We start from the raw sequence: 13,147 nt of genomic DNA, 5'->3' as shown, positions 1-13,147 counted from the left end.
ATAATAATGGAGATGGAGATCAATAACAGAATCAGGTTAACACAAAGTTGAAAGGGTCTGAGAAAACAATGTCTTAGCTTGCTACTGAAGAGGTATTTAAGCCATGTGCCAGGCATGCCTCCCCTGGAAAATGTTCCACAAACAGGCCACAGCCCATCCACGGGTTCGCAGACTGAAGAGTGTGTTAGGGATGAGATGTTCTTTTACTTTGCCTGCATTTCTTTTGCAAAATTATTCCCCCATACCACTTAGATGGCTTGATGAGATGTTTAAATGAAGTGAATCAAGCACCACTGCAATTGAGATTAGATGTGTACAATATGTATGTTATGTAGGCTCCTCATGAATAAACTCACTGTCTGTGTACTCTAGGTCTGGAAAAGAGTAGGGAATGAGATACAGGTTTGCCTCTGGAAGACTGATTCATTTTTCATCCCTTATGTACAATTAACAAATGAAAATGGGTCTCTGGAAAAGCTGTTCATTACCTTTTAATCATTAAGCTTTTATTTAACCCTACTGTTCGGGAAACTATTGATAGAAGTGCTAAAAGACATTCCAGAATTCTCAGCAATAATGAGATGAAGGTTGGAATAGGAATCCATTCCAAGATTTTAATGCGACTTTAGTTAAAAAGAGATTGGATTTTATAATCCCTATTTCTGACACCAATTTCACTGTAGGAAATGATTCCATTTGCTGTGGTGGGCAGTGACCAGGAATATCAGATTAATGGAAGACGAATTCTGGGAAGGAAAACAAAGTGGGGAACAATAGAAGGTAAGAGTCCCCACTCCTGTGTTTGTTGCTTTCTCACTATTGTCATAGCTTTAGATCTGCCAAGGTGATGTTTGAATTTACAAAGGTGGCATGAGCGTAACACATCACCAGTTCTATGGGATGTGTGCTTTGTTGTCTTGTGCTAGACCAGTGGTTCTCAACCTGGGGGTCCCCAGTTGTTTTTGGTTTACAATTTCCAAAAATCCCAGCCAGTTTACCAGCTGTTAGGATTTCTGGGAGTTGAAGGCCAAAAACATCTGGGGACCCCAAGTTGAGAACCAATGTACTAGACAGAAAGAAAAGCCTGAGACTGATTTGAGTAACAAAGTGAGCTCCTGGGCCAAATGGCTGAAGAGGCATGGATTTTTTAGGTTTACTTTGATGAGGGGGGCATTTACATCCTATGACTTATAGAGGAACATGCTGAAAGCAGGATAGTTCTTCTGTGACATACTACTTTGCAGGAAAAAAAATTAAAATGGCTTCATAGTGGCACTTTACTTTGTGTTGCTGTATGCCATGAAGTCATTTCCAACTTATGGTGATCCCAAGGTAGACCTATCATGTGGTTTTCTTGGCAAGATATATTTAGATGAGGTTTGCCTGTAAGGCTGAAAGAGTATAACTTGCCCAAGGTCACCCAGTGAATTTCTATGACTTGAGAGGTGATTCAAGCACTTATCTCCAGAGTTGTAGTTCAATGCTCAAGTCAGTGTATGGTCATTTTTCTTCGTGTACTCTGTGAATGCACACTAATGGAGAAGGCTGCGCCTGCGCAGGCTCCAACGGATACTCTTCCAAGCTAAAGTTTGAAATTTGGCGGTAACCCCGCCCCTCTTCCCGGAGGGTATAAAGGGCGCCCTCCGCGCCCGCTCTCCAGTTCCTTTTTTTCCGCCGCAAAGCTCACTTCGGACTCTTCGTTCTTATGTCAACCACGCGTTTTAAACGGTGCACTCAGTGTGCCGCTAAGATTCCAGATTCCGACGGCCACGCTAAGTGCCTTTTCTGCCTTTTCAAAAGCCACGTCGTCGGTACCTGCCGTTTTTGCCTGGCCTTTACAGCTCAGGCCAGAAGAAATAGAGCTGCGAGACTCCGTGCAGCTCTTTACGAAAAAACCCTTGCTCCTGAGGCTTCCACTTCCACCTCGGCCTCGATGGCGTCCAGGCCTGCTCCGTCGGTATCATCTAAAACCTCGAAAACCTCGAGACCGTGACCGACCAAACCGCCCTGCACGGTGACCACCGCTACGGTATCCACCCGGTCGGGCAAGATGGGCCCTTCATCAACTTCGAGTTTGGTGGCTTCGGCCATTTCCACTCGATCCCGCCTGGCTTCGCCGCCATCTTCTTCCGCCATGAAGATTGCCTTCAAGAGGGCTCAGGAGGAATCCAGACGGGCTCAATCTGACTCGGCAGCTGTGTGCCCGATTCCCCCGACGCCGGGAAAATCGCTGAGGGTCGCGTCGAAACAACCCCCAGCAAAGAAACGAATGATCCAGAGGTCGTCCTCCTGAGCGTCTTCGAAGAAGGACGTCCCCTCCTCTGGGCCTTCCTCTAGGAGATCCTCTCCTATCCAACCAGCACAACGCCTCCGCTCCTCTTCCTCTCCTCATGGTCAGTCCCCCGGTCGGTCAGGACAGTTATTAAGGCTCCTCAGCCGGCACCATCTCGTCTTCCGGCTCGACAAGAACTTTTTCCCCCGGCTCAAACACCTGAGAGGGGTAGACAGATGACGCGCTTAGCCCGCGCCGCCCAGGCCTCCGCGTCCAAGGGCGTTCCTCCACAGCCGGCTCTCCCTGCTCCTGAGGTAATACCTCATCAGGACTCTGTGCTTGTTTCTCCTCCCCGGTCCCCTCAAGGGTCCGAGGAGGATGACCCCGATATCGAACGCCCCAAGTCGATACTCTCCGCCTCCGTTGTCTCTCTCGGTCTCGACCTCTCCCCGCCTCACGACGCCTACGAGGTCGACCCACCTTCCCCGACGGATAATATTCGGGCTTTCTCCGACCAGATGGTCAGAATGGCAGACGCTCTGGGGATGGAAATTAAACAAACTTCAAAGGCCGTTACCGACCCCGTTTTCAAGAGGGTTCAAGCCCAAGCCCCGCCAGCCACCTTGCTGCCTTTTCTTCCATACCTCCTGGACGTCATCCAGGCATCTTGGAAGACTCCATCTTCGATACCTCCAACCTCTAAGAAAATAGAGGCCTGGTACCGAACCGATGACGAAGCCTTGGAATGGCTCAAGCATCACCCTGACCCAAACTCCATGGTGGTAAAGGCCTCCCAATCGTCGGGTCGACACTCCAACTCCCCTGCCGACAGAGAGGGCAAACGCTTCGATGCGGTAGGCCGCAAGCTGAACTCCGGTGCTCTCCTCCTTTGCCGTATGGCAAACTACGGGGCCTGCATGGGCGCTTATCAACAGATCCTCTGGGAGAAAGCCCAACCCTTCTTCGCCAAGCTTTCTGACGAAGACCGGTCAGTCCTTTCGACCCTCCAACAGGAGGCGGACTCTCTCGCACACCACCAAATTCAAATGGCTAAGCATACCGGTGATACCGCCGGAAAAATGATTGCCCACGCGGTCGCGATCAGACGGCATGCATGGCTTCGGTCCTCAGGACTCTCTTCTTCCTCTCGACAAGTGATCGAAGACCTTCCTTTTGACACCCAGGGCCTTTTCAATTCTGGCACTGATGACAAACTTAAGTCCAATCACGACTTCAAGATTCTCGCAACAAAGTGCGGGACCGATCAACCTCAGGCTCAGCGGACCCGATGGTTCCCGCAACGGTACCGTCGCTACCCTCAGCCTTTTCGTCACCAGCCGTTTCGACGCTCGTCGAGCTCGAGTCACCACAGTCATCAGCAACAACCTCGCCGCCAGCACCAGGTCCCGAAAGGTCGGGGCAAAGGTCCTGCAGCTATGCCACAACCCCAACGACGGGCCTGACGCCCACTCTCTCGGGGATCTTTCTATCTCCACTACTACTGCCACTACCATGCCGTTCCTAGGCCCCGACCAGATCCTTCCTCTCTGTTCTTTTCTCGACCGCCTAGCTCCTTTCTACCGCGAATGGGAGTCTATCACCTCAGATGCCTGGGTTCTTCGCATTGTCAGAGACGGCTATGCCTTGGAATTCGAAACTTTGCCACCCACGGGTCACATCCTCCACACCGACCCTTCACCGGAAATATGCGCCGAGGTCGACTCCCTTCTGGCGAAGGGCGCAATCCAGCCTTCTCCTTCCGAGCAGGACACTCGAGGTTTCTTCTCGAGATACTTTACGGTTCCCAAGCGGGGCGGAGGTCTTCGGCCTATCCTCGACCTACGGGCTCTAAACCTCTTCATTCTGCCTTCAAAATTTCGAATGGTTTCAGTGGCCTCCATCCTCCCGATGCTCCGACACGGAGACTACTTCGCCTCTATAGACTTACGCGACGCGTATTTCCACGTCTCGGTGCGTCGATCCCACAGACGCTTCCTTTCCTTCAAGCTCCTGGGACACTCTTACCAGTTCACAGTTCTCCCTTTCGGCCTCGTCACGGCCCCAAGGGTCTTTACAAAGGTGGTCGCCGTGGTGGCAGCGCACCTCAGGAAACAGGGCATTATGGTCTTTCCTTATCTGGACGATTGGATGATTGTCGCGTCCGACCCCTCATCCCTTCAAAACCACGTCTCACAGACTCTTTCTCTCCTGCAACGGCTGGGCCTTCAGTTGAATGTCTCAAAGTCTCAACTCCTCCCAACCACAGAGATCCGCTTCATTGGAGCTCTCTTCAACTCCATCACGGAAACCGCCTCCCTACCGAAGGACAGGTTCCTAGCCCTTCAACAGCACCTTTCTCTCCTCCTCCGCAACCGCAGGATCCGAGCCCACGCGGTCCAAGTTCTTTTGGGTCACATGGCCTCCACGGTCATGGTTACCCCTTTCGTCAGATTACGTCTCAGACCTCTCCAAAGATGGTTTATAGACTCTTTCAAACCCCATCGGCATCTGAGCTCAATGTTTCTCACGGTACCGAACCACGTTCGCCTCTCCCTTCGTTGGTGGCAGGACCCAGCGAACGTTTGTGTGGGACTTCCCTTCCATCCCTCCCTACCGTCAGTCACCATCACGACCGACGCCTCCAATTTTGCGTGGGGAGCCCACATGTCGTACCTCACCGTCAGGGACCTGTGGTCCACCTGAGAAAGGTCTCACCACATAAACTTTCTAGAACTGTTATCAATCTTCAAAGCCCTCCGGGCGTTTGCTCGCTTTCTTCCCCACAAGTCTGTTCTAATCCAAACGGACAACGTAGTAGCCATGTACTACATCAACAAACAAGGGGGTACGGGCTCGAGAAAACTCATGGCTCTCTCGATGGACATTTGGCTATGGTGCATAGCGAGACACATAACTCTGTCGGCAGTTCACCTTCCGGGGGCTCAAAACACTCTAGCAGACTCTCTAAGCAGAATAACGACCTCCCCCCACGAGTGGCGTCTCGATCCCGAGATCCTGAAATCCGTCTTCGACGATTGGGGCTGGCCAGCTCTGGACCTTTTTGCCTCCCCCTCGAACGCTCAACTTCCTCGCTTCGGAGCGAGACTACCTCCAAACTCGACTCCGGGCTGTCTCGGAGACGCGTTTCTCCTCGACTGGACTCTCGAACCCGTCTATCTTTTTCCTCCCTTCCCTCTCATCTCGAGAGTAATAGAGAGACTCTATCTAACACCGACATCGGCCATCCTGATCGCCCCTGCATGGCCACGCCAGCCGTGGTATCCCACACTACTCCAGATGTGTGCAGATCCTCCCCGCACTCTCCCAACTCTCCCTCATCTACTATCTTCGCAGAAGGGACAGGTCCTCCACCCCGACGTCCCGTCCCTACACCTGACTGCCTGGAGGATACTTCCTTAAATTCTCTCCACCCAGACCTGCAGGCGATCCTTCGCGGCGCTCACAAACCGGCCACATCGAAGGCCTATGCTTACAAGCTGGCAAAATTCCAAACTTTCCTTCGGGACCGACGCGTCGATCCCGCCTCTACTTCGATCCCGCTGGTCATGGACTTCCTACTTTCCCTTGCAGATCTTCAACTTTCTCTGGCCTCAATAAAATCCTATCTCGCTGCTCTCTCCTGGCATTTCCAACGTCAGGGACAACCCTCTCTCTTTTCTAACAACCTCATTAAGACCTTCCTTCGAGGTTACAACAACTTGCACCCTCCAGTTCAACCTCCGACTCCCGGATGGAGCCTCGAACTCGTCCTTTCTCAACTAGCTTCAGCTCCCTTCGAACCTATGGCCTCTGCAGACCTTCACCTTCTCTCTTGGAAGACTGCCTTCCTTATCGCTATCACCTCTGCGCGCAGGCCTTCGGAACTGGCTGCTCTCCGGGTGGACGAACCCTATCTCCGTTTCCACCACGACAGGGCTGTCCTTCGCCTGGACATCACCTTCCTGCCTAAGGTGGTCTCTGCTTTTCACCTGAACCAGGACATAATACTTCATGCTTCTTCCCTAATCCTTCTTCTTCTCTAGAACGGAAACTCCATCTCCTCGATGTCAGGAGAGCCCTCCTTTTCTACAAGGACAGGACTAAGGACATACGTAAGTCACCTAGACTGTTTGTGGCTTACGCTACCCATAAACTGGGCAAACCACTTTCTTCCCAAAGACTCTCACACTGGATTGCTCAGACCATCGAGCTCGCTTATCAGCTGGCCAAACGCCAACCCCCCTCTTCGATCCGCCCTAGATCTACGAGGGGCCTTTCCACCTCTACGGCCTTCCTGAGGGGTGTCCCTCTCGACTCCATCTGTCGAGCGGCTATCTGGTCCACTCCATCCACCTTTGTTTCACACTACAGGATGGACTCAAAGAACCTCAAGGACTCGGCCTTTGCCAGGTCCGTCCTTTCCTCCGGCCTTACCTAATGTTGTTGCCTTACTCAAAACCAGTTTTCGGGTTTATCCTTCTTACAGGCTGACCGTTGTCATCCACCCCATTTGTAATCGATGTGCTCAGGGATTCTTTAACGTAGTGCTTGTGTACTATACTTACCCACTGCACTGAAATGTATTTTTTTGAATACTTCTCCCTCTGTTTTCAGAGAATGAGTTTATGCCTACCTCTGTATTTTCTTACAGACTATTGCTCACTTACAATGTTGTGATTGTGTTCCGGATCCTAACAACAAGGATCGGTTTCTTTGCACTATATGCTATTGCATCGCTTCTTTGACTGTTGCATTTGCTTGTTTTTGCACCTTGTGCTCAATAAATGTGTTGTTTGGACACTAGACTGGTTATTGGGTTTGCTATCCTACCTGCCTACACCTCAGCTTGCTAGTCTCCAGTAGTGTGCATTCACAGAGTACACGAAGAAAAAGGACAGGTTGCTTACCTGTAACCGTGTTTCTTCGAGTGTACTCTGTGAATTCACACAATCCCGCCCTTCCTTCCCCACATGCAAACCTCTCCCTTTCTCGCTGCCTTTGCGGCGTAGGAACTGGAGAGCGGGCGCGGAGGGCGCCCTTTATACCCTCCGGGAAGAGGGGCGGGGTTACCGCCAAATTTCAAACTTTAGCTTGGAAGAGTATCCGTTGGAGCCTGCGCAGGCGCAGCCTTCTCCATTAGTGTGAATTCACAGAGTACACTCGAAGAAACACGGTTACAGGTAAGCAACCTGTCCTTATCCTGGCTCTCATTTTCTTTGTGGGAAGAATGTCAATAGAAGTGTATTAGGTTACTTTCCCTCTATGTGTTGGGGCAATGGAAATGTGGAAATAAACCCAAGAATCTACCTTAAATTCAAGTCTACTTCTCTTTGCTTTCTGGGAGCACACAAAAGTATTCCTGCCTTTTTGTGATGTGTAATGAAGGGCTATGTTCCTTCCATTCCTGATCCTGCGGGTATCCTGGGTGGTTGGTAGAGCTGCAGTCCTGGAGTTCAGAACATTGCAGGGCATCCCACAGGACATATGTGCAAAAGCTATTTGTCGTCCCTTGTAGTTGGCTCCACAATGTCATCTGAAACAGCAAATGACCATGTCTCCTCCTCCCCTCTTCCCCTTCCCCATTATTGTTGTATAGCCAAAATATAGAGATAAACCACATTGAGTTTGAGGCTGCCTTTCTACTTTGACAAGTTTCAACTATTTAGGATTCTAAACAGTGAAATAAAAGCCAGATCATTTTAAGCCTTCTGCTTCCCCCCTGTGGCCAGTCCTTGATAACTCATACAACCAGACACAAGACAGGTGCTTACCAGATAGGTTTTTTTCAAAAACACCGTATTGGCCTGTTTGCAAGGAAATATACTTCCCTTTTCTCTAAAGTGAGAACTCCAGAACAGGTACTCTTTGAGCATAATATTATCCAAAGAGCTCTTTGTGTTCTACTAACACAGCTTTTCCAACTCCCTTCACCACCAGATGTGATGGACTACACCCCAGAAATATTGGATATGGTGTCTTAAAGGTTGTGGGAGTTGTGGTTTAACAACAGGAGGGCACCAAGCTGGGCAAATTTCTTCTCACCCAGAGATGAGCAGCTATCTGGAGTTGATAGTTGCTTTATCTCTGTAGCCTGTATGTTCCCCCTCTTCCCCATACCTCCTAAAATAACAAATACTGCCCCCTGAGCTTCTGAGGTGTTCAGTTTCCCATTTGGTTGTTTTGGGGCACATTATTTTTTAGGCATTTAGAACCATTCCTTGAGAGAGTCAAATCTTTAGAGAACACAATGGAATTTGAGGGGGAGAAGGGAGAAGGCAGCCCATGCAAACTGATAATACTTTTGGAATCATGTCTTGCTTTGGATTTTGAATGTAATGCTAACCAGCTGCCCTGTGCCTTGCTTTTACAGTTGAAAACACGACGCATTGTGAGTTTGCTTACTTGCGGGATCTTCTGATAAGGTTGGTAGCCTTTTGTCCAGAGTAAGGAAGTGATGTGGGATAAATCAAGAGAGCTTACATTTGAAGGTTGCAGTGCAAGTGGTTCTGTGTGTGAGAGAGATGAAGTGGCATCTTTGTTATTCTCCTAATTGCTGATATTGGTGCTTGTAGCTCAAAGAAGATACAAATGGTGACCATGTCCAAGTTTGATATCCATTATCTAGAATGCTTGGAACAGAACTGTTTTGGAAATTTGACTTTTATGGGTTTTGGAATACCTGTATTTACATATACATATATAATGAGATAGTTTGGAAATGTACCCAAGTTTAAATACAGTATTCCTTTATATATACACCTTATACTCAGAGCTGGAAGGTTCATTTTGTACTCAAATGTTTTTTTTTTTTAGTAATGAAAAAAAGTTTGTGTACATTGAACCATCCCAAAACAAAAGTCAGCCACTATGTCAGCCACCTATGTGGCCAATTTTGAATTTTGGAGTATTTGGGATTTTGGAAGGCTGAGTTGTAACCTGTTATTATAACTCGGGGCAACACTGTCTTACTCTGTCCTAGAAAGCTGCTAGCTAAAACCAATAATACAGTGCTTGCGGGTTCCTCACTTCTGATTTTAGCAGCAGGGTTCTGAGCAGAGCTCTCTTATAGTAACTGGAAAAGTCAAGGACTAAATCTGGGATTTTGTGTGGCCAAAGTACATGCTTTACTGTGGTTTCAGAATCCTTTAACATTGTACTGCCCAGCTCTGTCTCCAACACTGGATATAAACTCTTTCATAACAATCTCTGCTCTTTCCTGCAGGACACACATGCAAAACATCAAGGATATTACCAGCAGCATCCACTTTGAAGCTTACCGAGTCAAACGTTTGAATGAAAGCAAGAACATGCTCTCCAATGGTGTGGCTGACAAGGAGGAGTTGGTGGCCAATGAAATGTAACACTCCTTGCTCGAGCTTGGATCCATGTTTTTCTCTTCCTACCCTTCCCATCTTTCTCTCTTCTTAACAACAAAACAGAAACCATATAGCCCTTTCGTTGCATCATCTCTCCTCTACTGAAACCTACCTTGTTGACCAAATAATCAAATACTTTCCATAGGAAATGTAGCACTTTGCCCTTAACCTATACTCATTGGGACAAAGTGACCATGTTGTCCATTAGACTATTATATGAGACCAATAGGAAAGAGAAAATGCTGAGGACAGTCTCAGGAGAAGCTTTCTTTAATTTGGTGTCTAATGTTAGTTGTGGAAATGTTAGCTTAGATTTTCCATTGTAATGAGCCAACCATTGTTTTTTGGAACTCTGCAGACAAAACTGGTTATCATGGCCTCTGTTTTAGGCTGTTGAGGCTGAAATAATGAACTTGGTTAGAAAGTAGAAGGTTACCTTCTCCCCCTTTGGCAGATTAGGAACTGAACTATACTTTCATGGGATACTTGCCCTAGTATGCCTGGTGAGGCTGCTTGAAAAGTCCATCATCCTTTCCATGTGTTTTGCCATGGTGTCAGGCTAGTTCAGCACAGGGCATAGCTGCACTCAAGAGAATGCCATGCATTCCTCACCCGTCCATGCAGCATCCCATCTTTGCCTGCCTAATTTCCCATTGGAGTAAGGCAGAATCATATCAACGCGATCCTGGAAGGGCAATAAGAGATAAGACTACCCTCTTCATTTATCCAGGCCTGACATGGCCCATGAAGATGACAGACAACATGTGCCACAGTAACTTCTCCCTGCAATCTGTGGAAGTGGGGGAGATTGAGAAGTCTAGTTTGTTTCTGCCTTCTTCATTTCAGTGGTCCAGGATTATGGGGTGGCCTCCACCAAACCACTTGATCTAACTATAGTGCCAAAGGTTTACTTTACAGTAGGCCCGGGGTAGGGAGGTGGTTGTTTTCTGTTTTTCAGTTTGTGCACTTACTCTCTGTCTTTGTGCATCAAAACTCCAGCCATTTCAGGTGAAGAATTTTATGACCCAATAGGATCTTAACATGAGTAACAGAGGGATGGATGATAAGTGTATGGCACAATTCCACTGAGTACTGTGTACCTCTTATTTCTGCATGTCTAATTTCTGTGCTCTTTCTTTTTAAAAGCCAGCAATAATAGGGAGCTGCCTTTCTCATTAGAAAAGAGGAGGATGCCTAGTATGGAAGATGTATGGCAACTTCTCATAAGGCCAAGATGCTGTTGCCCAATGCAGACCTTCTTAAAGACTATCCCCTTCTTTTCCTTTTCCTACAGGTCTGAAATCCCCAATTCTGTTGCCTTCTTAGAGCTGTGTATGTTTGTTGTATGTACACTTGAGCCAGACCTTTGTTCAGATATCATACTGTATGCTTGCTCAGAACAGCAAAGTCAATGGAGAAAACATTTGTATTCTTTTTCAAATCACCATATCCATCTCCTTTCTAAGGCTCATGAAGTATGGAGTATCTCTGTTTACAATTGGTGTGTAACCCTTCTAACTGTGGCTAAAAAAACTGTGTGCATACATAGATATGCCAGTACATGTTGTTTGGTTCTGTGTGAAAAGCCATATTCCATATGAAAAGCTGGATTCGGGATTTTGCACGCATCCTGAAATAGCACTTTGGGTCAGAGTTATGGATTTAAGAACATGAGTTGACATAGCACACTTGTAGATGTGATCTTAGTCCCTATGCATATGTTGAGAGTACATGAGAACTGTTTGGCTGTGCTAACTGGCTCTAATATTTACAAATTGTATGCTACCATTTAAAATGGGTTACTCCAAGGGTTCTTTTCCCATGGATATTCTCCAGCCAGTCTTAATGCAATGGTAGGAAAACCGTATTCTAAATGAGAGGTGATTTCTGTCCTTTCCTTCTGAAGATGCCATTTCTCCCGCCTCCCACACAACACTAGAGGAATTTGCTGAACCTTGCCTTGCTTCAGTAGAACAGAAACCTTTGATTGAGCATGGGATCTAAGCAGGAAGGCCCATAAGGTCTTGTTTTCTCTGCTGTTAAGTCACCAGCTTCAGAAAACGGTTACTCTTCCATGTCATAAGCTCGTAGGTTCTCAGACCCTTTTTGAAAACAGGAAAGCTCTGACCATGCTGCCCTCTTGTGGATTCCTCAAAAACAAAACATAAGGAAAAGGGGAATGCTGGTTCCTGGCTTTTCACCAAAGGCAAATCTTACATTTCCACCTTCTTTATATAGGTACTAGTGTGGCCCTCTCTCAGTAGGCAAATGAAGATGTTCCGCACCTTTACCCTTGAGAAAAGGATGCCTGCCAAAGGCCACTTCCTCTTGCAGGTGAGCAGAGCTTTGAAAAGTTACTTTTTTAAAGTACACAATTCCCTGAATCCCCAATGAGCATCATACCACTGGCCATGATATTGTGAAACATGGTCCAAAAAAGTAACTTTTCCAAGCTCTGGCATCCATAACACAAGCATGCAAAGTGATTTCCACCTCAGATTTCCTTTGATTACATTTGCTGCTTCCATAATTGCCCATGAGAAAGGTGCTTTTCTTTCCTTAATCCAAGCTGTCAGGGATTTTTGGTTTTGTTTCCTTTCCCCATGATGAATATTTCTCCAAATGCTTTTTTCTCAGAGGCTTTCATACATTGTTTGTTGCAAGTAAATCTAAACTCCTTTTTAACTTCTGTGTTTTTTCTCCCAAACTAAAAAATAAAAAATAAAATGGAGGAATCTTTACTGAGCTGTGTTAAGCTGAGGAAAATTATTTTTTTTACTTGCTGACATGCTATATTTTAGCAAAATAAAAATTGTGTATTAACTAAATATATATATATTTCCATTGTTTAAGACTATGAAATGGGTAACTGAAATAGAGAATGTCTTTTCCCCCTCTTAAGTGCATTTCAGCAAAAAAAAATGCATTGTATCAATATTTCATCTGGAGAAAATGAGGGGAAAATGACTTTCTCTTTTTATATTGTACTTTGCAGGGAGAGGGAAGAGTTGTTACTGAATAAACCAAAAAAAAATCATCCAAAACTATAGGAATGGCCTTTTTGAGGATTGTATGCATTATGGCAAATTTAGTCCTGTTTTGTATAAATAATAGTGTTTAATATGTATTTCCCAAAAATAAATGTTTCAAATGGAAAATGTGGGAACAACTCTGCGTACATGCTTTTAAGGGCTGGTGGACTTACCTGTAAATCCGAGGGCATTTTATTGGAAAGCATTTGAAGAAAACAAAATATGCATTGATAGCTGATTTATTATGAGTCTGTTTGCCCAAATGAAGCTACTCCAGCCTCCATACAGTTGTACTGTATGTTGATAGTAAATTTCAAATTTCAAACCATTTCCAGAAATTCACTATCACAGTTACAAGTTATTTGTGTTCACAGTCCCTACAAATTCGCAGTCATGGTGCTATTGCCATAGATGAAAAAACCCTAATCCTGCCTTCAGCTGTGAGCAACAGGTGTGCTCTCCTATTT

The 13,147-nt window shown here is 46.6% G+C and overlaps 1 protein-coding gene across 6 annotated transcripts in view; it reads left to right on the top strand.

Annotated features, from left to right (window-relative positions):
• septin9 (septin 9) overlaps window positions 1-12,806 on the top strand; it is a 267,624-nt gene extending 254,818 nt beyond the window's left edge. For all 6 annotated transcript variants that reach the window (XM_062970655.1, XM_062970657.1, XM_062970656.1 and 3 more), the window contains 3 exons: window positions 684-780; window positions 8,643-8,694; window positions 9,495-12,806. In XM_062970655.1, the coding sequence (XP_062826725.1) occupies window positions 684-780; window positions 8,643-8,694; window positions 9,495-9,633 (288 nt within the window). In that variant the 3' untranslated portion in view covers window positions 9,634-12,806. The remainder of the gene's footprint in view (window positions 1-683; window positions 781-8,642; window positions 8,695-9,494) is intronic.
• Window positions 12,807-13,147: the final 341 nt, after the last annotated feature.

The sequence above is a fragment of the Anolis carolinensis genome, chromosome 2 (genome assembly GCF_035594765.1).
Source record: "Anolis carolinensis isolate JA03-04 chromosome 2, rAnoCar3.1.pri, whole genome shotgun sequence".
Classification (NCBI taxonomy): Eukaryota; Metazoa; Chordata; class Lepidosauria; order Squamata; family Dactyloidae; genus Anolis; species Anolis carolinensis.
Note: the sequence above shows the minus strand (reverse complement) of the source record. Positions and strands in the feature narration are given on the sequence as shown.